The sequence below is a fragment of the Sabethes cyaneus genome, chromosome 2 (genome assembly GCF_943734655.1).
Source record: "Sabethes cyaneus chromosome 2, idSabCyanKW18_F2, whole genome shotgun sequence".
NCBI lineage: Eukaryota > Metazoa > Arthropoda > Insecta > Diptera > Culicidae > Sabethes > Sabethes cyaneus.
The window spans coordinates 133,558,367-133,584,240 of record NC_071354.1 but is presented as its reverse complement, the minus strand read 5'-3'; the positions used below and the strand labels follow the sequence as shown (position 1 = coordinate 133,584,240).

At 41.5% G+C, this 25,874-nt stretch overlaps 1 protein-coding gene across 1 annotated transcript in view; it reads right to left on the bottom strand.

The window, feature by feature from the left end:
- Nucleotides 1–656: 656 nt before the first annotated feature.
- The window catches only part of LOC128736022 (uncharacterized), a 42,530-nt gene continuing 17,312 nt past the window's right edge, over nt 657–25,874 (bottom strand). Inside the window, exons 3-5 of the mRNA XM_053830507.1 lie at nt 1,172–1,204; nt 754–858; nt 657–701 (exon numbers count right to left, since the gene is read on the bottom strand). Of these exons, the coding sequence (XP_053686482.1) occupies nt 657–701; nt 754–858; nt 1,172–1,204 (183 nt within the window). The remainder of the gene's footprint in view (nt 702–753; nt 859–1,171; nt 1,205–25,874) is intronic.

The window sequence follows — 25,874 nt, the reverse complement described above, 5'->3', positions numbered from 1 at the left end:
TGTTATGGGATGAGTAAATTATCTGCATCCGGGGTTCCGGAGTTGTTCGGACTTTGGAGCTCCCAAAATTGATTTCAGCGTTTGGCCTCGTTTGCGATGGGAGCGCGAGAGTACGAATGAAAGGGGATGAACGGTTCTCGTTTATGCCTTTCAAAATCGATAGGCAATAACAATAAAACAATAAACCGAAAGTTAAATTTATGAATGAAATTCAGCCACATATATTATGAAAAACAAACGAATAAATTTAAAAGTAGATGTGTATATTGCTAAAACGTTGGTCATGCGGCCGACTCATTCACTCTCTCTAGACAATCATCGAGCGCCTAAAACGGGCTAGCTTAATGAATGAACAGTTTTAATTATTACACCACTTCCAATAATTTTAATATCATTCACATCCAAAGCTGACCAATAAACTAGGTTGGACATCGTTATTAAAAGGAACTAGGTACCTTATGAACGCTACACGACGCGCCACGTGGTGGCGAAAGCCCGGAAAAGACGCATCACATTGGGATATAATAATACGTAATTATTAACAACTGTAAAAATAAATATAGCTAGTCTTAACAAGAATTGGAAAATTACCAAAATCAACTTGTGACTAGAAGAACTTACTGCTACATAACGTTGAAAATTTAACAATATTCTTACTAGAACAGGCTTGTTTCAACTCTTACACCCGCTGTGCTGCGTGTCTAGAGAGTTTGTTCATAGGATAAATTGATCTATCAAAAAAAGCGAACTTACCTGTAACTTGACCAAATTCGGATAATCGATTGAGAGTTTGGCCAGATCCTGGTAGTTTGCGTTAGCTGCTGCAATCAACCACTCTTTTGCTTTCGGATGCTGGACCTGCATCGAGAAATATCGAGATAAAGCATGATGGCAGGTCATTTACTAGAACATCGAACTATGCTTATGTGAGATTTCGTTCGCTATTCAATAAAGCTTGGACACTGGTTACGTTATATGTGGGGTATGAAACTTTGTACTGACCTACTATAAGGTAAACATTTGTTTCACTATTGTTAGCAACGATGTTTTTATGGTTTTGCAACATAAAAATTATATAGATTAAAGGATCCAAATTGGATTACTTTATACCGTCGATCAGAAAAAGTCGATAGCAATCGAGTTCTCACAAATGTTATAGTGATTTACTTACCAAATTTTCCGTGCTCAATGACTCGTTCGGGTTCTGCAATGAAAATACAAGATAAGAAGAATTAATAGCTAATTTAATTTTTTTTGTGAATTCTTAATAAGGTAAAGAAATTAAAACATAAAGAAATGACAATTCTCCGACATTCATTACGATATTGCTAGTATAATTCGAGGAGATTGAGTATGATTGAACGACTGGATAATATGTTCCATCGATGTCCACAGTGATACTTAGTCTCTTATCCAGCAACTCCGATCCCTACCTCCTCGTGGTATCAACCAGAATACGAACAATCTTGGTGGAGATCGAGTAAATAAAACCGGTGGAAACTGAGGTCGTATATGGACGGAAAGGAGGCAGTCATGTGAATGCTGAGAGTCAGCACGAGGAGCAGTCTTGCCAGCCATGTCTCCATATCAAAAGCAGCTCTTGACGGTTCTACATTTCTCAACCTAGTGAGCGCTTGTACTCCAGGTTAGGAGCGGCTTACGAGAGCGTCTGATCTGCAGCTGGCGGCTAAATTAAGAAGCGTGATATTTCACTACTAAAGCTAAGCTAAGATGGCAGCCCCATCAAGAGACTCGGTACCGTGGCCTTAATAAGGCAACCAACCTAAACAATGATTACTTCAAATATTCAAGCAAACACGGATCGGAATATTCGGAATCGGTCTAGGCGATGAAACATACAAGGACTACGAATGGAAACTCGTACTTGGACCGGCAAAATAGAGTAAAACCTAGGTGCTCCATTCCGTTATCGAAACTTGACCTTTTAGTTTTTATACGACACACTTCGCAGCCAACTGTTAAAGTACAGACCTATTGCGAAGCTAGTGCTACGGTTCCATTGGTTCTAACAGCCTTTCCCAGCCGAGATTCGAACATACCACGACTTGCTTGTAAGACCAGCGTCGTACCTCGAGGCACACAGGGAGGCTGGTAGGCAACTTGGAATCGCATATCGGTGAACTTCGTGGGTGCTGACTTCGCAAACTCGGCATCATAGCTCTACGACTAAAGGGAAGAAGCCTTAGAATATCCGCGGACGGACTTTCTAGTGTAGGGCAGACTGCAAAATGTTTTTTCTTGGCTTGGACCATTCGTGGTTTCTGTGGGGTTGGAATTTGAACCCGGGTCCTCGACGTGAGAGGCGTAAATGCTAACCAATACACCGGGATTGACCCTTGCACGGCAAGATTGTATGTAAATTGGAAGATGATCAACGAGAGGATGTGTGTACAGAAGTTAAAGGGCCGTTACTTCAATTAAATCATCACAAACGTGCTATGTCCGTACCTAAGTAGATTCGACGATGAGAAGAAAGGGTTCTACGCGTGGCTGGTGGCAACGTACGACAACATCGTTATTGGGGGTATAAACGCTCAGGTCGGTAGGGAATAAATGTATAGACCTGCGATCGGGTCTCAAATCCTGCACATCGACACTAAGGATAGCGGCCAACGATGTAGGCATAAACTTCGCTGCTTTTCGCGGCCTGGTGTGGTGATCCGAAGTACCTTCTTTCCACGCAAAAATACCTACAAAACCACTAGATCACTTGATCAATGATCCAGATGGACCACGTTCTCACAGACGGCCGGTTCTTCGCCAACATCACGTTCATACGTTCCCTACGGGATGCGGATATTGACTCTGACCATCTTCTAGTAACAGTATATTTGCGCTCAAAATTGTCAATCGTACACCAGACACGTTAAAGCCGTCCTCCTTGTCTGAGCATAGGGAAGCTAGATAACCCGTAAGCTGTCAAATATTGAATGATGCACTGCTTTCTTCAGAGAAGTTAGATGCTTCACCCTGAAAGACGGTTGGGGCAGAATACGCTATGCCATCCGAGAGGCCTTTGATGGGGAATGCCAACAACCGGTGGAGGGAAAAAATAACCTTCGCTAACTACCGACGAGCAAGGAACCAGTTGACCACAATCCTTCTCAGACAACTTTGTCCTATCGAAGCGCTAACGTTGACTCGGACCTAGTGAAGCTAGGATGCGTCCAAAGCGTTACGTTGTGAGCATTATTCGGTAACGACGCCAGTCTCGGTTAAATTTCGTGCGACTTAAGCAGTCAACGTCGCCGTAAACTAAGCTGCCAGAAGTGGACGAGCTGGACCAAGCCCCTCTTGACTGTTCTACTAAAAACTGAATACAAAATCCGCGAGTCGATGGTTTTCGAGATTTTGATTTTCGTCTGGAATTTTTGCTTTTTCGACCATAGTGCAGGTGGACAATGACGACGACGGAATCGGCTGCGAAAGATGGCATCGGAGCGAAGCCTATCAAAACGGGACCAGAAAAGCAAGTGGCCAGCTTTTCTGGTCCCGTTTTGATCCGGTTGATTGTTAGAATTTGGGATACAGAACAGCTACCGGAGGAGTGGACAGAAAAGGTTATCTACCCGATCTACAAGAAGGGCGATAAGTTGGACTGTGAGAACTATCGTGCGATCACCGTTCAAAATTATGGGAATTTAACAAGCTGGCTTCCTTGAAAGACGGCCAACAACGGATCATATTTTAACACTGCAGTAGATCTTCCCAAAAGGCTGTGAATCAAGCAAGTAAAAATAATATTCCAAGCTAATGGCACGCGCAAGTTTTAAGGGAATGTGAAGGACTACATATCGAAACCTGACATGTGTAGTGACGAGGCAGGGGTAGTCGACAGGTGGAAGCAGTTCTTCGATAAACATTTCAATGGCAAAGATGCAGAATGAGGCGAAATGGAAGTCAATCTAGGAATGCCGATGGAAAATAGTAATGTTTCAGCACCTGATCTTCATACATTTTATTTTGTATGCTTCGATCCATGGGTCATTTTGTATAGCTTATGCTTTCACTCAAGTGTAGGTGTCGTACTACCCGTTTCGAAGTCCGCTTACCGCACCGCACTTTCAAAGGCGGTTCTGAACAACAATCACGAAAGTTTCTCGCCTTGTCTCAAATCTCAACGTGATTAATATCTTACATTATTAAAGAACTAGATATGCAACTCTCCGCAGATTCAATGGTCAGTAAAGTGGCTCCTGACGGCAAGAGTGTACTAGCCTGTCGTGGTGGTCGTAAGGCAATCTCATAGGTACACATTTGATCATATCATCTATCACTAACACTTGTGTAAAATGAGAAGTCGATACAAAGACAATGATTAGGCAATGATAGTGTAGTAAACCCTACCGCAAGTAGACGGCGCTGATGGCATACTTTTTACTCATGTATGAGGAAATCAAAGACTGGCATATATAGTTTCTTTAATAATCCAAGGTAAACAGACTCGAGATTATCCCGGAAACATGCACCTGTCGAGTAAGTTTATCCTTGAATAAGTTATTGTGTGTATGCATGATCTGTGATAACATTTTTTTTATTTTTTATTTTGTGTGGATATTATCACTACGACCACAATTTTGATCTATTGTGATCTTATCCAGGTGTTGTTCCGCACTTCGTTGTTATTGCAGTATCGCTATACAGTGAGCGAACTGCTTATTATCCGTGCTTAAAGTGTCGGTGAGTTTTCACCCCTTTTTCCCTCTACGCTTCTTACTACTTTTCAACCAATCTAGCTCTAGAGCCAGGAAGTGCGGAGACTAGTTACAATTTGTCCTTGGACAAGAGGCTTCATTCGCACCTCGAGCAAGTATAATTCTTACAACCAGTCCCGGCTAAAGGCTTCATGGTCGGTAAAGCAGAGTTCAGCACAGAGTGAGGGTGTGTATGTGTGTATGTATGTGTTCCTTACTAGTTATACATTACCAATCTCGTTCCTATAACCAGGAAGCGGAACAAGCTATAATTTGCCCTTGAACAAGAGGCTTCATTCGCACCTCAAGCAAGTACCACTTTTATAACTTGCCCTGGCAAGAGGCTTTTATTGTTAGTAAATGCAGAATGCAGTAGGAAGGATGTGGAGGGGCCTGAGAATAAACCCATGCTGAAGTCACTTAACATCAAATGGCCTGATTCTACTAAGATTCGAACCCACGACCATTCGCTTGTCAAGGCAGACTCGGTAACCTTGCGGCTACAGCCCCCCCCCTATTTGTGATAGCATGAACTCCTATGTCTTCTTTCTGATACAGGTCTCCTACAGGTTTTAAAATAATCGTCAAAAAAAGTCCTGGCGCTACATTCCGTTTCTGGATTTTGACCTTTTTATTTTTTAGTCGACATATTTAAAATAGCAAATCTAGTATTTGCAAATACTAACTACTCGTAATTTGCAGGGCAGTTTGTTCAACTTCGGTTAATTTGTAACTGACGAGGTCGTAGCAACCCAGCACTTACGTGACCCCCTAAACCAAGCCTCAAGGTCTATAGCGGTCATGGTCGGCTGTTCGCAATAGAGTGTACCAACTATTTTCTTTACATTTTAGTACACATTTATTTTACACGCGCTAGAGTCTCCTAATTATTTAATTTATTTTAATTTTTAATGAATTATTATTGTGTTCAAATGAAGTAGAACTCACGCAATGATATAACATCAGCATAAATATACATTACGAAAAATGTTTCTATATTTGTGTTCACTTTTTGTAGAAGAAATATTTTAATAGGATATATTTATTCATGAGAAATGTAATAAATAAACTATTCTGCCAAATAGAAGGCACTAAAAGTCCATGCATATTCCAAAGAAACATAGCTGCTTAGTTTACTTAGTTTGCAGCAATTTACTAATTGAAGGCAGGCAGCGCACCGATTTTTCAATTTGTTAGCCAATAAAACCAGAGATGCACAACACACGCATAATATTTTGTAAAAATTGGCGAAAAGAAAACGAAATATCGAAAAGTAACACGTAATTTGCATACATCGACAAATTGTAAATCAATGGTGGCAGTTTCATCGGTGTCCTCTATTCTCCTTTGCTGCGCTTTTACACGTACCTTTCGACTTTTATGCTTCTTGAGACAAACCGTACATTCCGTCGCAGAGTGCCCACCGCTACAAATTCATATTTGTTCAACACTTGGCTGCCGATACCTACTAGCTCTTTATTCAAATGACGATAATAAAAATGCGAATATTATTTGCCGGTTTTATTCCAACATGCCATATATCGTCACCAATCGACAGAGAAGTTGGCTGTTTGGACAATATTTAGGTATCTAAATCACCTGTTATGGGTTTCACCAGGACGGGTAGAGAATTTAGTTATCAGCTATGTTTTCTCACATACAGATTTGCAGTGATCGTTAATGTTATTGAAAAATATGTTTTGTCAATGTTTTCCCTTATACGGTCATATTGTCGAGTAAATAGAACAGAAAGTTATACACTGATTTGAGTAACATTCGTAATGAGCTGCCTCAAAAACTCAAATCTTAAAATTCGGTCAAAAATAAGCACAATCAGTATAAGAAGTTGGAGGGGAAATCAGCATGCTTTTTAAGTGTTTACAAGCAGTTTAACTCGTTTTATATTTTGTACATTAAACGTTGTGAAGGAGGAATTTTATTGCTGATCGAACATCTCGGTTAGAGTTAAGAGACGATCCTTTCAGCTCGACGACGGTTACTATTAATCGCGTTCAGTTTTTTGTGTGTGGGCTATTATAGCTTTACCACCCAAGAATCGTCTTTCATCACTGTGTAAAAGGCTGTTTACGCGTTTTGTCAAATTAGTTTAGGAAGCAAATGTGAAGAATGACGGTGCGCTGATTGAAATTTTATTCAAATCGTAAGTTCACTGTTTCGATCGGAGAGTTCAACACAAAGTACAAATACAGCATTGAAGCTGAAGAAAATACCCGCTGCTGGAGTGTAACTTTCGTACATTGAAGAATATTATGCATTGGCCGTATTGAGAAAATAAGTAGGTACTACTATCGAACCAGGAAAACTTGCGATACATATAAATTTAAATGAATATTTATTTCATTGTGCGTTTTCTGGGGAAATCCGTAAAACTTTTATACTGATTATTCGATAACCATTTCAATTTTGAGAAAAGCGGGCAGATCTAAAGATAGATTGTGCAGCTCAATTTCTGATCGATAGGCACTAAATAACGTTCGAACCAGCTAAAGTTTTGCATAGAAGATCTTTTGTCATGGTAGCAAACATAACTTACAGTGTTATTCTTCTTAAACTCAAAATAATTTCATCGTATACAATCACTACCCTAGCGGATATAACGGAAAAGGTGAAAGAAGTACAGCTTGTTGCCAAATTTCGGATACACCGTATGAGAATATTATAACTAAATCTAAACATGGTAGCTTGCAAAGCACAAAGCCTCTCTTCTAGATGATCAATTTGATGTAATAGAGCAGTCCTGTACAGCATGTGGTTCAACGTTGACGCAGGTAACCAGATTGGCACGAGTCTACACTCTTGTATAACGTTCAATGATACGTACAGCAACAAAAAACCCAGTAAACTTTACAAAACGTACGTTAGTATATCATCTCATATCTCAAGTGCGGATCCGCATGCGTTCATTAGGAGGATGCGGAACAAGTATGCTCTTGTAAATTGTTGCAGGGCGGGGGAGTGTTTCAAACTCATCTAGCCTTGGTTTCATTCAATGCTGAACGGTAGGCTTTCTTCCGAAGCGTGGCTTTTGTTTCGCAACGGTTGTAGTTGAACTATGAAACGTATTTCCATCACGCATAGTGCCATTTGCTCGAGGTATGCCCGTTCAGAGATGAAAGGTAAAAGTATTAACTGCGTTCATCGGCGACGAGATGAGAAAGGCAACATTTACATACAAGTGCCCATCAGCCTGCTTCCATCCACCCTTTCAACTGAACGAAATGAAAATATCACCGCGGGGACTAATGAAGAACATGTTCCAACGAATGAGGGTGCAGTTCTATTAACTGGAAGCCTAAGCCGTTACGATGCGTTTGTCCCGGACAGTATGATGCGACCGGGTATCAATATACATGAAATATTATGAAAATCTGCCGTTTTTGTTTGCATTTTTTTGCGAACAATCCATCAAAATGTGCGATGTATTCTAAATATGTAAATGGAGTACGAATAGTTTTTTTGTCTTTTTCGCCTTTATTTTGATACAAAAGCTAAATTTTTAATCCGCGTAAGCAAAATATCGTTACAATCTATTGAGTTAAAAATATATGTTATTCTATCCTTTTGTAAAAATGTTTCGTGAGGCAGTCAATTTTTACTGCACCATCTGACGGGAAGCTTTTAGTCGGAGGGAAATATTGAAGGGAGAGATTGAAAGGAAGAAACTGAAAGAGACCTTTTCTTGAGTACTGAATCTTAATTGGAATCGATGCGTAGAAGATTTTCCGATCGATTGGCGCAAAAATATTGGTAATCGATCAGGAAATCGCCGAGTTAAGTGCGCTCAAAATCAAATCACTTTTCGTGACGCTCGCATTTTTAGATTTTGTTTTGAACGATTCACTTACCCTTTCGCAAAATCTGCAAGTCCTACGTCAAAAAATTCAATATAAAATTGAAATTTAAAATTCTACTACTGCAGAGATTTATCTACCACTAACGTAAGATATTTTATAATAAAGACTATACACAGGAAAAGTGAGACACACAAGAAGGACCCAGGCGTCCAGCGGGCCACAGTTTGGCCATAACTGCTTTAATGCATCTCCTCTCCGTAACCGAATGCTCCCACCTTGGTCATGATACCACTCATAAAGTTTTGGTTATCTGGCCAAACCAGTGTAGAGACCTAATTTTGTTTTTTGAGAAAATGTCCTTTATCTCAACATCTCCAAATGCCGCTAGGTTACATTTAAATTTTAGATATCAAAAGATATATTTTTGTTGGGATTACAATTGTGTTATTCTTGCTTACCCTCAAAATAATTTTCACGTCGAAATTACAGAAAAAGTTATGTAATATTTTCCATCTAACTTTTCCGGTACCATTTACGTGAATTCAAAGTAGTTCGTAGTTCACAGGTAGTTCAATGCGTTTACGTGAAAATCAGATGGATATTATTATTTTTTTCAATAACAATTAACTGAAAATCACATAACTTTCTGTAGGCCTGTTCGCTCCTACATGAAATCCCATGCCAAACTGTGGGTGAAAACAAAAGCAAAAATATTTCTCTTCCTCTTTTTCTCATACAAAAACCAGAAAAATAACAACAGCTCCGTCATAGCGAATAGTCATAGCGTTGCATGAAAAGTGTGATGGGTGAGTATCACGTATATTTTCACGTAATGTAACGTGCAGATCCTTTTGAGTGTCAATTTGCTCAGTTAATGTTGCGTAAATTAGGGTAGCATGATCTAGATTTGGTCAAAACTACAAGCAACAAACAGATGTTGTAAACACGCATCAAAGTATTGGAATGCATATAAAAATATCTAACTTTTGGTGAAAAACGTTTAAATCTACTCCCATGGAACCCAGATATTCACATTTACATCGAAATAATTGGGAAAAAGCTGTTTATCTGACTAAAACATCAAGAAACAATTATGTGCCGTAAACCAGTACCCTGCCATCGGATTTCCCACGCAAATAGTTTTGGTAAAAAATCAATTTTATCCTAGCGGAATCCGGAGATACGGACTTTTACATCTCTTCATATCGAGAAAACGAGGATAATATGCCCTGTTTTTGGAGAAAAACTTTTAGAACATATCTTTCTTTTAAAATCAAATGAATAAATGTAGCTCAGCGGCATTTTGACCGCAGGAAGGGCACCAGGCGCTTCTGGAGGCATTCGTCCGTACCCGTGATAAACTACTGCTGGCCAATCTTGCCGCACCCACAGATGGCCTACCAAACCAATAATCTTTTTGTGAATTCGTCTACTTTCTTCTTTCTTACCTCCTCAAGACCGACCAACTGTGATGTGACAACGTAAAATTCATGCCCCGGGAACTGCTTGGTGTGTAAAGACGTACGTTGGGATATACGTGATACGTGTTATGTATGCAATCCAACCGTCATAATTTTTCCAGTGTAAACTGTCAGTTCTTTCTAGAAATAAAAAACCGCGTTCGCGCTTACAAATGTTCCTCCGTAAAAATTATTTTTATTCAAATAATTATTCGAATTCCGTTATGTCTGCGCGTATATCGAACCGCGTATAAGATCCCTATAAAAATCTAGCCACATACACGACAAATTTGGTGTCAGAAGCGGGATAACATTAATAAACCAGTCGTACGAAAGTGAGGTTATAATCGGTCGAAAATGGCCCAAGCCAATGACGAATTCATGCAGGCGCTATCTGCAATGATTGTGTAAACCCTCAGAACGTCAATCGGAAATGCTGTTGAACAGGCGAATAGAACGGCCAATAGCCTATGCTAGCTGTGCTATGTCCAAGACAGAACAACGACACCCGCAGATAGACAAGGAGGCACTTGCCATCGTGTGGGCGGTGAAAAAGTTTTTCCACTACCTTTACGCTCGAAAGTTTACGCTCATTACTGATCATAAACCTCTTACACAGATTTTTCACCCGGAAAAATCTTTACCTACACTTTGCATCAGCCGTATGGCAAACTACGCTGATTATTTGGCCCATTTCAATTTTGACATAGTTTATAAGCCAACTAACCTGAATACAAATGCTGATTACTGTTCACGAATTCCAGGCAAATTGGAGCATTCCGATATCGATAGCCTGCTGCTGCGCGAGGGAGGAAATAGCGAGGATGATTTCGGACTATTCGCTCTTCATCAAATACAGCAGCTACCAGTGCGCGCTGAACACATAGCACGAGAAACTCGTAAGGACTTACACCTCGGAAAAATCATACAAGAACTCGTACTGGGCCGTAATCTAGCTCAACTAGGATATAAGGCACCAGAAGCAAAATACACTGTTGTTGCCAACTGCTTGCTTTTCGAGCATCGCGTAGTAATACCACCCACTCTTCGTCAACCCATTTTGAATGACCTACACGCAGCGCACATCGGAGTGGTGAAAATGAAAGGATTAGCACGTTCATTCGTTTACTGGCCTGGAATCGATTCAGACATCGAGTGTATGGTAAGATCATGTACAGAATGCGCACGTCACGCACCTGCCCCTGCAAAATTCAGTAACCACCACTGGGAGTATCCAAAGGGTCCATGGGAGCGTATTCATGTGGATTACGCTGGCCCGGTAGCGGGAGCAATGCTGCTGATAATTGTTGATGCATACAGCAAATGGTTCGAAGTAAAAATCACCCATTCTACGACGACAGCCGCCACGATCAAGATACTGGATGATGTATTCACTGCATACGGTGCCCCTATCACACTGGTGTCCGATAACGGGCCGCAGTTTACTGCTGCAGAGTTTGATTCTTTCCTACAGGCGAACGGGGTGAAGTTTCACAAACTTTCGGCTCCATACCATCCAGCTACTAACGGGCAAGCTGAACGGTATGTGCAAACAATTAAAAACGCACTGAAGGCGATGAATACGACAAACAACACATTGCAAACAAACATCAATAAATTTCTGCAACAGTACCGAAGAGCACCTCATGCCGAAACTGGAGAGTCACCGGCAAAACTATTCCTTGGTCGGAATGTTCGAACACGACTTGATCTGGTTAGACCGCAGAATCTTAACACTAAGATTTCCGAAAAACAACAAGCAGCCTTCGATCCTTCGTTCCGGTCATTCGAATTAGGGCAACACGTCTATGTTCTTTCCGGAAACCCCCGAATGGACAAATGGATTTCGGGAATAGTAGCTGCCCGTTTAGGAGACTTGCACTACGAGGTGGTTTACAATGGGAAACGTCTGAAACGTCATGTAAATCAAATGCGAAGGTTTGACGGCTGTACAATCAGTGATAATGGTACAACAGGTGTGGCAAAACGACGAGTACGTTTTTATGGAGATACAATGACGTCACCGGATCAGCGATGCAATGCACCTTGCAGTACTTCGTTGGAACGTTCGTCCGTTTCTACAAGCTCACCAGATGCCCGATTCCTGACTCCTCGTAGCAGTCCAGAGCAGCATCAGGAAAGTTTACCGTTCATTTTACGTCGCTCAGACAGACCACGTCGTCCCCCTCTTAGATATTCACCGTAGTCGTGAGGATCGGATTTCTTTCTCAAAGGAGGGAGGAAATGTTATGTATGCAATCCAAACGTCATAATTTTTCCAGTGTAAACTGTCAGTTCTTTCTAGAAATAAAAAACCGCGTTCGCGCTTACAAGTGTTCCTCCGTAAAAATCATTTTTATTCAAATAATTATTCGAATTCCGTTATGTCTGCGCGTATATCGAACCGCGTATAAGATCCCTATAAAAATCTACCCACATACACGACAATACGTGTTGGGTTCAAGTGGACACAACGTTAGCGGGCCATTCAGGTCGATCGCCGAGCCCAACATCTCCTTTTGTCGGTTTGGTTCGTGGCGCTCACACACAGCCGAGGGTGCTTGCCGAACATGAATTCACCAACATTTTCGGCCAACACGTTTGTACTTGTATGGGGGCGTTAAGTCTCGTCGACCATCATGAAACACCTCGATTTCGTCAGCCTGTCTCAGTATAATTTCCTGGTGCTGATTTTGGTCACTACGTTTTGTTTGTTGTTTCGGTTCGGTGCCTTCCGGACCGCGAAGACGTGAAGGCCGGCACATTTCATCGTGTTTTGGACAAACCAGTCGGAAACATCTGCCTTTTTCGCTGCAACGCGAACCGAAAATTTCGGCCAATAGTTGAACAGATTCGATACCTCCTGACCTTCATCAGGCCAGCTAACTTCGGTTTTCTGGCGCTGCCTAACTGCCGCAGAGTCGTCTGGGTCTCCTTGAATGCCTTCACTACCCGAGGCCGTTTTGGCGAATCTGCTCTTGTATCTCTCATTGTCACATAGGTCTATTTGAAAAATTACCCGACACTTAATAGATTGTGATAAAATTCTGCCAATGTAAACATCATACTCTAAGCTTCAGTTACAATTTCAGCAATTTTTACTCAAACGCTCAAACGCTAAAAATAACAAACAAATCAATGTGTCTCACTTTTTTCCAGTACAGTATTTAGACGCAATCAGAAAAGGCTAAACGTTAAGCTAAAATTTCTCAAATTTCTTTGAACTTGAATCAGTTTCTTCAAGCAAAGAAGCATAGCCAAGCTAAAACTTACAAACGTGCTACAGATGCATTCAATCGGCTCGAGAAAATCACAAAGATTTAATATTTTTACGCCAATTTTATGAAAAATCACCTATGCATCGACTCCAACGACTAAAACTACAGTTCAGACTCGAGATTCGGTTATCGAGATGAAAAAAATTCATTAATGCAAAATGTAAACAGAGATTTTACGCTACTTGAGGATTCAATGACTGTCACTGATTAGCCTTCCTAAAGTTAAAAAAAAATTATCGGCAAAATATAAAATCCTACAGATAACGCAGTCAACGTTTGAATTTAAATATCGTTGCATTCTAGAAGGCCACTTAGTTGGTTTCGAGGTATGATGCTGGTGTAGGTTTCGTTGAGAATTATCAGGCGGCCTTCAGATCTTGCAGAAATATCGGGAGCAGGAATGCCACATATAATTCTGTGTTTTTGTTGGAAAAGTCTGGCCATTTGTACAGCGAGGAAAAATATCTGTGCAAAAATCTGTCCAATGCAAAACAATGAGGGTGCAAGAGCCGGAGAGTCATTTTTCTGACTATTTCCACCTCTTTCACTCTCTTGTAAAAGCTCAAAAATCTGTTTAAACTGTGTAATTGGCGAAAATCTGAATTCTATGCATACAGATTCTATATGGGCGATTTCTTTCAAATATCTGTTAAACGCAGAATAATCCGCACATGCACATGTGACAACCCTGGTTGTAACGTCCATGCTTCCATGCACGTCCATACTTCACACCATTATTGATCACAAAGCAGCATACGATACAGTTGGTTGAGACCAGCTATAGCAGGTGTAATGCACGAACACGGTTTTCCGAATAAACTGAAACGACCGATCAGAACTACATTTTTTTTAAATATCGATAATGGGCAGAGCCTAACATCAGTCAAATAAATAAATAAATACATTGGGTTGAGTCAATTTTAGACGCGGCGAGGGTTTTGAAACAATGTGACGGCTTATCCTGCATGCTGTTCAACATCACTCTCGAGGGGGTGATCCGAAGTGCGGCCAATGGTAGCCAAATGCTAGGCTAGATGAGTTTGATATCATAGCCAGGAGCTTTGCGACAGCGGAGGTAATCTACGCCAGATTAAAAGCGGAGTCTAGGAGGATTGGGTTAAAAATAAATGTGTCGAAAAACAAATACATGACAGGAAGAGGCTCAAAGGAAACAAACTCGCCCACGGTAACCGTGGACAGTGACGAACTGGAAGTGGTAGATGAATTCGTGTATTTGGGATCGCTGGTGACCGCGGACAATAACACTAATAAGGAAATCTAGCGCTGCATTCAAGCGGGAAATCAGACCTACTTTGCTCTTCGCAAAACGCTACGATCAAGAAGCGTATACGTATAGCGTATATAGTATACGCCGCTGTACGAAACTGACAACGTACAAAACCATTTTGGGACCGGTAGTTCTTTATGGACTTGAAGCTGTGACGCTGCTCACGGAGGACATACGCGGCCTTGCCGTGTTCGTGCAGAAGGTGCTGCGGAAGATATTTGGCAGAGTACAAATTGAAAGCAGCGAGTGGCGGAGGCGTATGGATCGCGAGCTACAGGCACTGCTTGGCAGCGATATCAGATCTACGGATTTTTGTGCATGCTTAAATTTTCTCAATTTTCTCAATTTCTGTGAGCTTAGGATAGACCAGCAGACTTCAAATGATACTAGGGACGAATCCTATGACAGGTTCGAAAGGATTTATGGGATGCGCACGACTTGAAAATTCTCTAGCTCCCAGATCGATCATGTCCTGTTTAACGATCGACACTTTTTGGAAGTCATCGATGTACGGTCTTTTCTTATCGACTTTGACCACTATCTCGTCGTAAGATCCGCGCGTAAAGTTATCGAAATCGGCTCGCACGGAGAGGGCATTGTGTTTCAACATCCAGCGGTGGAAGTCAGACGTTGCGGTGGAATACACCAGAAAGCTTCGTAGAATCGTAGAAGGAAAGAGAATAAGATATAAATGGGCTGTGGAGGATTCTCCATGGCACCAACAACTACAAGGGAAGTGATAGGCACAACGTGTTGAAGACAGTGTAACAGCTTGTTTGATGTTGAATGTCAAAAAATGACAGATGAGAAGAACCAGGCCAAGAGTCACATGCTCACTGCGGATCACGTCAGAACAGAGAAAAATGTAAAGAGACTGTGGGAAAAAGAACCCACTGTCTAAAATAATGTGAATACGAGAACCACGTGCTCAACGACCCACAACACAAGAGAGATTCGTTAGCAACGACACACGGAATATCAACAAAACGGTGAGGAATTGCCATGCCTGTGATATACAATGATGGTGCTGGCAACCTGCGTACTAACAAAACAGCTAGCAACCAGGTGGAAGGAGCACTTTCAGAATGGAATGGAAGAATGGAAAAGGTAAACACGAAGAACGGTATGAACAGGCTATGAATTGTGAGTGATGGCTAACACTAAAAAGGCAATTAGCGAGGTAAAGAACGGTAAACCAGCTAAGAAGGACGGTATAACGGCTAAACTTTTAAAAGCGGGGAGCAAGCTGCTGTGCGAAGCAATATACCGGATCATTGTCAGAATCTGGGCAAAAGAGCAAATGCCGGACGAGTGGTTGACTGACCTCATGTGCGCTATTTTTGAAAGAGGACATCGTCTCCAGTGTAAAAACTATCGAGGCATTACACTGCTCAATTCAGTTTTCATGATGTTGGATAGACTGAAGCAAGCGGATGCACTCAGTAACCTGCTAGTCAACATTGCCTTGGAAGATGCAATACGCGGAAAGGAATGGAATCATCACGAAAGCGGATGTCGTCGATAGTCGTGTCGTGTCAACCGTATTCCAGTGGAAGACGCCTTTAGGCCTTTTAAATTGGAAGTGGCAAGATTGAGACTTACCATTAACACTGCCAAATCGAAGTACACAATTGTTGGCAGAGATCGTGGGTGTCCAACTAGTGCTGGTGCCGAAGTAGAGCTGGATGTGGGCCGATATGAAATAGTAGAGATGCACAAACTTTGGTACGCTCGTAACATATGGCAACGATGTAGGCCGCGAAGTAAAACGACGCAATGCAGCCGCGAATCGAGCTTTCTATATATTACGTAACCAGCTGAAGTCCCGAAGGTTGTCAACTCGCATAAACGCAAATTCAACAGAACGTTAATGCTCCCGGTAATCCTTAACGGACGTGAATCATTGACGCTGAAGGAAGATGATCAAAGGGTGCTTGGCTTCTAAGCGTACAATTCTGCAATCAATGCTTGGTGTTGGTAAAAACGCTGTAGATCGCGTGTAAATGACAGTCTGAATCCAACTTTGTGCTCTTGATGTTGGTACCATAAAGTGCGTGAAGCCATTGCCGATTTCGAGCACTACAGCGAGAGAAGTCTGACGGGCTGGTACCGAATGGCCGAAACACAAATGGCCGAATCACGAATGGCCGAAATCCAAATGGCCGAATCACGAAAGGCCGAATCACGAAAGGCCGAATCACGAATGGCCGAATCACGAAAGGCCGAATCACGAAAGGCCGAATCACGAATGGCCGAATCACGAAAGGCCGAAATTTTTCGGAATGCCTACATAACTACTCAATAAAAAACCATGAATTGGCAATTAGTTAACAAATAACTTTAATCAAACAAAAAACAAACTACTACTATTGAACAAACAAAACATGCTTTACGAACGCTGTTTAGCGCTTAATAAAAGCGCAACTGCGTCAACAAAATTTTTGCTACTCATTTTGTGAGCATTAACACATTTCGAGTAGATTTTTTCATCTATTTCTCGGCGCGAATTCGGAAAATCCCCCTGAAAAATTCTAAGGATGTTCCCCTGATCCTGGTCATTGACAGGTGATGGGAACCAACAATGGTCGTCCATCGTCCATGCTTCCAAGCTGTTTGTGGTCCGCGGTAGCTTGTCAATGACAGGCTTAAAATTTGACCACAGAGTGGGGTGAAACAATGGCCTGTTGTTCCGGTTCCTCCCACTTATGTAAGTATTCCGAAAATATGTAAGGAAATTCTCCAAATCTTCAGGCATCGTTCCTTCCATCGCGTCGTACGCCTCCTGCATCCGATTTTGCGGCAGAAAAGACAAGGCCTAGAATTTTTATTACATTATAAAAACATCAAATAAAAGTGCTTTATCAACAAACCTGCAGCCGTTTTACCGCCATGAATATGTCTGTATTGGTCGAGTAATGTTGTTTTAGTTCGCGTATATTTAATTGTTTTATTATATTTTGTGTGAAATGAAAAAGCATAAGAAGCTTTCCGCTTCTGCTTGTTTTTTTTTGAATAGTACCCATCAATGGAAAGCATCGGTTTTCCTCTCTGCGACAACACAATTTTAACGACAAGTGCACTTTCTTCGTTGTTGAAACCAGCAATATCGGATGAATCGCCGGATGCACTAATTTTTCACGGGACAACTACCAACTACCGTGCGGAAAGCAAACCGTGTTCAACAACAATAGACACAACTGTTGGCTTTGCTATGTGCGGTCAACAAAGATGGACACGGCGCGATATTGAATGAAATGTTTCGGCCGCTTTAGTAATAGGGTAATAAACTTGTAGTTTACTGCATTTACTTCTTTATGAAAATCCATGACAGTAAGAATAAGATTACAATTATAATATAAGCATTTATCTACGAAAGATAATTTTTATACTGGTTTTTACCTCATATTTCTTGATTATAAATACATCTTCATTATAAGGTGGGAGACGTATTTACCGTGTTAGTAGCAAATGTTTCCTAGATGATTCAGGGCGAGACGGCCGTAGGCCGCGAGTGTGCGCCGGTGACCCGCCGTCGGAAGGGCCACAGAAACCACTACTATTTAGGTGCATGCATTTTCCTAGGTTTACTGTCTATTAGGGATTATCCCTTAGTTAAGTCCGAACGACCGGCAGCGAGTAAGGACAGCATGTACCCAACGTTTGTGCAGGTTGAAGACTATGAATATTTTCGGTCGAATATGACATTCGGCCATTCGTGTTTCGGCCATTTGCGATTCGACCATTCGTGATTCGGCCTTTTGTGATTCGGCCATTCGTGATTCGGCCATTTGGTAAATTATGCCATTCGTTATTTCGGCCATTTGTGTTTCGGCCATTCGTGATTCGGCCATTTGTGTTTCGGCCATTCGTAGGTAATACAGTCTGACAATTGTACGGTGCAAAACAAAAAAATCTACTACAAACTGAAAGATAATCAAATCGCCACCACATATGTGACCAGTTTAAATTCAACCGATCAATCTGCGTATATTTTACACGAAAATTATTTTGATTCCGAAGTTGTTCAACAATATTTCCGAGTGAATAAAATTTCCCTGATTGAATTTCGAAGTTCCCTGATATTCCCTGATTTCCCTGATCCAAAAATGAATTCCCTGATATTCCCTGATTTTCCAGGAAATCGACACCTTGTACTAAATGTCAAAAACGAAGTCGATCAATCCGTACGGCATATGGAAAATTTATCACATTTAAAAACATGACTGAAGTTTTTGGAGCGTCTTAGTAGAATACGAAACCTTTCTTATTTTTTAATTTTAGATTTAAAAACATGTTTGAATAAACCTATACATATATTTGTTAGACACTTCGAGATTGTTCAGAAGTTGTGTTAAGCACTTACATCTTGCAGACGATGAAATCATTATCACGTATAATGAAAATTTGCTAACAATAATTTTAAAAGAAACAATGTTTTCTTCATAACATAAACAATATTACAAGAGTGCAGTGTGAAACGCAATAAAACAACAGAATGAGGTTCAAACCAAAAGTGGTATTTATTTACACGATTTAATTAATATTTTTAATTAATAAAGATCACGCTTTAAAATTCCAGACAGTAGCATCGTATTACGTTATTTTGTTTCGTAACTGTCTACCCTTGAAAGCGCCTCAATAGCTTTGTTATACATCTGAGACGTTTTTTATGTAACACATTTTCCAGCGGTTTTTTTTCTCGAAATTCTAGGCGACCACGCTAATATATGCTATATATATAAGAATAGTCAGATTTAAGCACCGGTGGTATTTAATGATTCACACACATGCAAATGAGCGGCGACTTATAGCGTGCAGACCGATTGGTACAAGCTTTCCCACTCCAATGTTTCTCTCCATTATCCTAAAAACAATAAAAATGTAAATGCTATCCAGCATGCGTGAATAACAACATGGACTGATAACAACCCATATCGCGAAAATTATCCGCGTCGTCGTCCGCTAGGAAACTGGAAAATTAATTTCGCGGAATATAAATTAACTGCAGTCAAGTTGAAGCATCTCGGCCAGGCCAACCGTATACAGCACAGGTACCTGCACTGATGGCTGAAAGGCTGGCCCAAAACAATAAAAACGGCAACCGCACGCTATACATTATAAAGCCCCATTCGACGCACTTATACATGTACATATTAGAGCACGCAATAGCCTCTATTGCTTGATAACTGTCTAGTAGGCACCACATTTGTGCATAAAGCGCACCAAAGCGAAGCCCCATGAATTGAATGATCTTTGGCTGATTGTGGTTAATTAACCGCTAAACAATTCTGCGCGATAATATTATACCACTTTAAAAATTAAAACTTATAATTTCATCGTTCCACGTTTAGTGTTTTGAATGGCTTTTGGCATCATCCAGAACAGACAATAGCTAACAGTTTACATTGCAATGCATTGGTACGGACTTGTCGCTAATTATTTTATTTGAAGCCCACGAATGCTTCTCATCCACTTGAACTTCGAAAACATCAACGCATAAATAAGTTGCCTCGCGGGGATGGCTCAGTTTAGATTCGGCTTGGCAGCCACAAAATCACCACTTCAATACAAGAGATACTTGTAACACGACTCCCTCTCTGAATAGGACTAAGGGAGCTAATCTAATATGTTTTCCCATCGCAGCATTATACTGTCATCCCGAACAAGACTAACTCTATTCTAGACAAATGCGCACGTTTTAGATCCTTTGCTGCACGAAAACGTGCAAGCCATCATCAACCACTTGAACTCCATGAAAACATAACAAAATATTATAACCTTTTGCCTTGTTTTCCGGTTGACTGGCAAGGGTACTCTTACAGCCTGTTCCGGCAAAACAGGGCCCAGGCGGATGGATTGGAATCTGCATTCAGCGCTACTTTAGTGTAACTGTTTTGCATTTTATTTAAAATCATAATGATAATAAACAGCAAATAAAGTGCACCAAATGCTCTCACTCTTTTCAACTCGCGGCCAGTTTCCGGTTTGCACTCGACGAGCTCCGTGAGTGGCAGCAGAAATCCTGTTCAAATTGCCACAACACACACCGCTTCCCACAAATCCGACTCCTAGCACTCCGATCGTTCCCACTGGGGCGTACTCTTTTCTTCCTGCTGCTCATGTACCTCTCACATGCCTCAGTTGTTGCAGAGCACAATCTCATACTGGCCTGCGTTGTGTCGTTGTCTCAGAAGTGGTTTTCTTCCATGTGATGCATATGTGCATGCATAAGTACATACCAACCGCAACCACTCCCGTTACGGATCCTTTACTCCTGAGGAGCGCAGAGACACTTGTATTGGCTTACTCTTTCCACTTTATGAAGAAGCTTCCAATGAAAAGGACACTAGCAATGGAGTCGTTCTCATTGCACTCGGCTGCCCTACCGCTCCATAGTTCCACAGTTTTGTTTGTTTTCTATGCAATTTGCGCTTACGGTATTAAAACTTATTTGCTCATGCACCACCGATCACCCTTTCGCTCTTTGGGTTCGGTGGGGGGCTAAGGAACTGAGGCGCGGTGCTGCGACTAAGGGTTGCAAACTTGCACCAGGAGTTGTTTGTGTTGTGGAGGATTTCGTTTGTCAAGTGTCTTGTTTTTGGAGAAAAGATACAACTTTGCGTGTTTTATAATCGTCGTCATATAACAATATCAAGAGTTGAGCAGATTTTCCTGCTATTTGTCGTTGTCACGTTAGGAAGGATTTTGAAGTGTTTGATATGGAATTTTAGAATCACTATGCCTTGATATATTGGATCGAAAAGCAAGCCGAATTAAATATTTGAATAGCAACTCAGCAACGAAAAAAAAATCAATCGTAAGATTTTTACATCACTCAATCAGAAACTAGTGAACTAGAACACTTTTTTGAAAGTAGAACACGAAGAACAAATTTTGTGAAAAGGCGTCCCCACATAATATTTTTCCTGAATTAAAGAAATCATAAATAAATACTTTTTTGTATAACTGCTTGTTTGGTTTAAGAAATATGAATATTTAAAATAAGCGATGTCCGAGAATAATTGGAAAATTTTCATTGAAGTTTTACTTTTCACGCGAATTTGCTGCTTTATCTGGAATTTTTCAAAGCAGTCAACTCGGATTATTGATTTTTCTTTTATAATTTCATGATGTGAACTTTTAGCTGATAGTTACTTGTGTTTTGCGATGATTTGAAAGTCTCTATCCAACACAGCTCTATCGCAGATACCCGTTCAGCAATATTGCTGATTGCTTTGCTACAAATTGCTTCAAAATTTGGCAAACTAGGAAACTAGCATTACAAGAACAAACTATATCAAAGATCTATGCATGCTATCTAGTAGCTAACTGTTGTTCCAGCCGCATATTTCATACGTAGTCAAAACTACCTGTAAAATCTTTCACAATATTTTAATCTCGACAAGACGGTTTACTTTTTATCGATGCAAGGCATTTTGAAGCTCCAGTCATTTGGTATATGGACGCACTGTTTAATTTACTGCAACGCTCATAGTGGTCGAATCTGGAATGTTTTGAAATGATTCGTCTTTCAGTGCTGATAAGTTTGTCAACATAAATTTTGTTTCAAGGAAGTTATACTTGATGGATGCCGCGAACCGAAAATTAATTTTGGATACCCACTTCGAAAATCCGACGTGAGCAGGTTTGAAAATCGCGAAGTTGTTGACACTGGCTAAATCGATCATGTGCAGCGTTCGCAAACATTTCCGTAGGCGACCTACGGGTCGGAAGTTACATTTGAATCGCCGAGGAATTCAATACCAACCAAGGCATCTTCAAATAAAATCGCCTGCGAGCCGGAATTCGATCTTTTCGGATCAGTAAACAACCAAACAGTGCACTGAAGCAGAATCTAGTGGTCAAAAGAAGTTGCACAATGAGGTTCTTACGAAGTATGAAGAATGCAGAAGTACGTGAAGATGGATTATGGGCAGCTTCCGGGACAAAAGTTCTATAAAGCTATTGGTCGAGGTAATGTCCCTAGCAAGTTCAAATTTGTGTTACTGATAAATTCATAAGCTTACGATCTGGCAAGGTTTTTGCAGCTGCGGATAAAAAACCCAGGTTTTCGTGAGTCAAACAATACTGCGGATTATAAAATGTACAAGCAGGAGGGCCTGAAAAAGCGTGTTCTTCCTTACATCAAAGCTCTTAATGGACCTGAACGGAAGTCAACCAAAAGTGGCTACAAACAATTAGAACCGTCGGCAAGGACCTCCTTCCGGCAAAACTCTACAAAACCGGCAAAGAACCACTAGTAATGGCACTTTACTGGATAATTTCAAGGATTTAGGAGGAGGAGAAGCTACAGGACTAATGGATGGAAGACGTAGTTTGTCCGATCTATGAAAAGGGGGCGATGATTGCTGCAATTGCTTGGTATTACGCTGATCAACGCCGCTTACAATTTGTTTCCCAGATTTTATTACGTTGTCTATATTTTCATAGATTTCAAGGTAGCATACGATACAGTTGAATGCGAACAGCTATGGCAGGTAATGTACGAGAACGGGTTTCCGGATGTGCAAGAGTATGCAATAAAAAAAAATAGACTTTTTTCGGATGGTAATAAAAAAAGACTAAGACAGCTAACTGAGTTTGATAAATTTTCCATGGAAGGTAATTATATTAGTTTATTTGCAAAAAATTCTACGCCCTCGCGAGCAACCTTCGGGCAGTTAACCGTAACACTCGCCATGGCGGACGATTGAGGGCTTTGTATTCCCGGTCTTGTTGGAGAATGCGAACGAAGCCGACGTGATAATTTTTCACAAATCTGTTCGTAATTGGTGACTACTGGTTTGGCAAAGCCCGTGAGAATAGTTATCGCGCGGTAATTCTCACAGCTCAGCATGTCGCCTTTCATAGATCGACAAATAATCGCATCCTTCCATTCTTCTGGTAGCTGTTCTGTATCCCAAAATGTTTACCATCAACCGGTCTTGACAAGTGGCCAGTTGTGAACAGGGCCCGACAACGTCACCTTCAATTGCATAGCGTCACTCAACAAAGAAGCAGTGAAGCTTCAGTTTCAACAGAAGCAGTACCGCTTCAGTTTCAAACTGGCTTCAGTCAGCGTCAACGAAACGGGCTTCACTTCATCATGACTATCGGTTTCAACTTTTTATTTGTACTTTTCTATCAAATATTCAGAAGAAGGCCAGCAACTTTGAATGCAAATGAATTGAATTTGAGTAACATATCCTACAATGCAACGCATATTAAAGTTAACCTAGTCAATGTCGACGAACCGTGCCTGACATGTTGCCGTCGTCAATTGAAACAGCCACCAACTTCAACTGAAGCTTGCTTGAAACGTTCTGTTCAACAAATGAAGCAAGTCACTTCATGTCTGAAGCGAAGGTAAGGGAAAGTCATTTATTCATTTATTTGTTTCAACGATGCCGGACCCTGGTGGTGAACTTTGTATCGTTGTGAAAAGGTTACAAAAAAACAAACAAATTACAAAAATGTTAAACAAGATTTTAAGCGTGCTAGCGAAGATTACAGACGTTCAAATGCTAGTCTTTATAAGTCGTATGTTCTGAGTGTTCAAACCAGAAGGTAGAAATTTGAACATTTGTAAATTCGAAAAGGAAATGCTATTCGATTCCTACGGAAGTCTACCTTGATGGAACTGAATCGTCCACTGAATCCAGTTCATGTGAGTTATTTGCTGCATTATTGTCGTCTGTTTTCACTTATGATCCTGGGCCGCGCGGAGCAGTTGATGGAGCTGCGTTTCTGCTAATTGTGTCGATTTTAACATCTTCGGGATAACTCCTGACATGATCATCCCTGCCGCTAAAAAATTGAAATTATCGTATTGTGCTGGACCTGATGGAATCCCTGCCGTTGTTTTTTGCCGGTGCGCGGCAGGTTTAGCTGCACCCCTCTTACTTACTTACTTATGTGCCCATGTCCGCCGGTCCGGCTGAACAAAGGGATGAAATCAGAGATCTCCACTGCTGACGGTTACCCGCCATGGCTTTTACCTGTCGCCAGGACAGGTTCTCGTCTACAGCCCGGATGTCGTTGGCTAAGCTCCGTCGCCATGAGCCTGGGTCTGCCTCTTCTACGCTGTCCTGGTGGGTTCCAGTCGAGTGCTTCTCTGCAAACCTCGTTCGCTTCTTTCCTCAAGGTTTGTCCGATCCACTTCCACCTACGTTCATGAATTTCTGTGGCTATCGGCCGTTGATGACACCGACGATGGAGTTCCTCATTGGATATCCAGTTATCAGGCCACCAGGCACGAATGATGTATCGCAGGCACCAGTTAATGCATACCTGCAGTTTTTGCGTTGTCTCCGCTGAGACGCACCACGTTTCGCAGGCATACATCAGTACGGATTTAACGTTTGAATTAAAAATTCGGGTTTTCGTACGTAAAGTGATCTGGTTTGAGCGCCAAATGTTTCGCAGACCTGCAAAGGCACCCCTGGCCTTCCTGATCCGTGTGGCTATATCAGTCTTGGTACTACCATCGGGCGTTGTTTGGCTACCAAGCTATTGAAAGGCGTCTACCTGCTCAACTTGTTGTCCCTCTACTGTGATTGGTGGAATTGTCAGTGTTCACTACCATAGACTTAGTTTTCGCTACATTGACATTGACTGTGAGACCTGCTGCCTGGGAGCTCCCGGAGAGGTCATCTAACTTACTCAGCATATCGTTTCGGCGTTGTGCGAGCAAGACAATGTCGTCGGCTAAGTCGAGGTCATTTAGCTGCTCCATCGTTAGAGGATTCCAAGGCAATCCTCGATTTGGTCTACTGTCAATTGCTCCAACTAATATCTCATCCATAACGATGAGAAGGGCCTGAAAAATTATCAGAAGCGGTGATAAAATGCAGCCCTGTCTCACGCCAGCAGTGACCCTTATGGGGTCTGACAAGACGCCGTCGTGTAAAACCTTGCACGAGAACGCCTCGTACTGAGCCTGGACTAGCTTATCTGGAACTCCTCTACGCCTAAGTGCGCCCCAGATGTTTTCGTGGTTGAGTCGAACGCCTTTTCGAAGTCAACGAACACCAGCAGAAGAGAGTCCTGGAATTCGTTGATCTGCTACAATATAATGCGGAGCGTTGTGATATGGTCTACACATGATCGGCCTGCACGGAGTCCAGCTTGCTGCCGCCGGATAGTAGCGTCGACCTTCTCCTGGATCCGGTTGAGGATTACCTTACAGAGTACTTTGAGAGCTGCACCCCTCTGCTGCATCTTTAACAAATCTTTCGCGTAAGGAAAATTTCCGGACAGTTTGTCCGCCGCGTCCAGATCACTCGAAACAATCTTGAGCGATGTTTTAATTCGTAGAG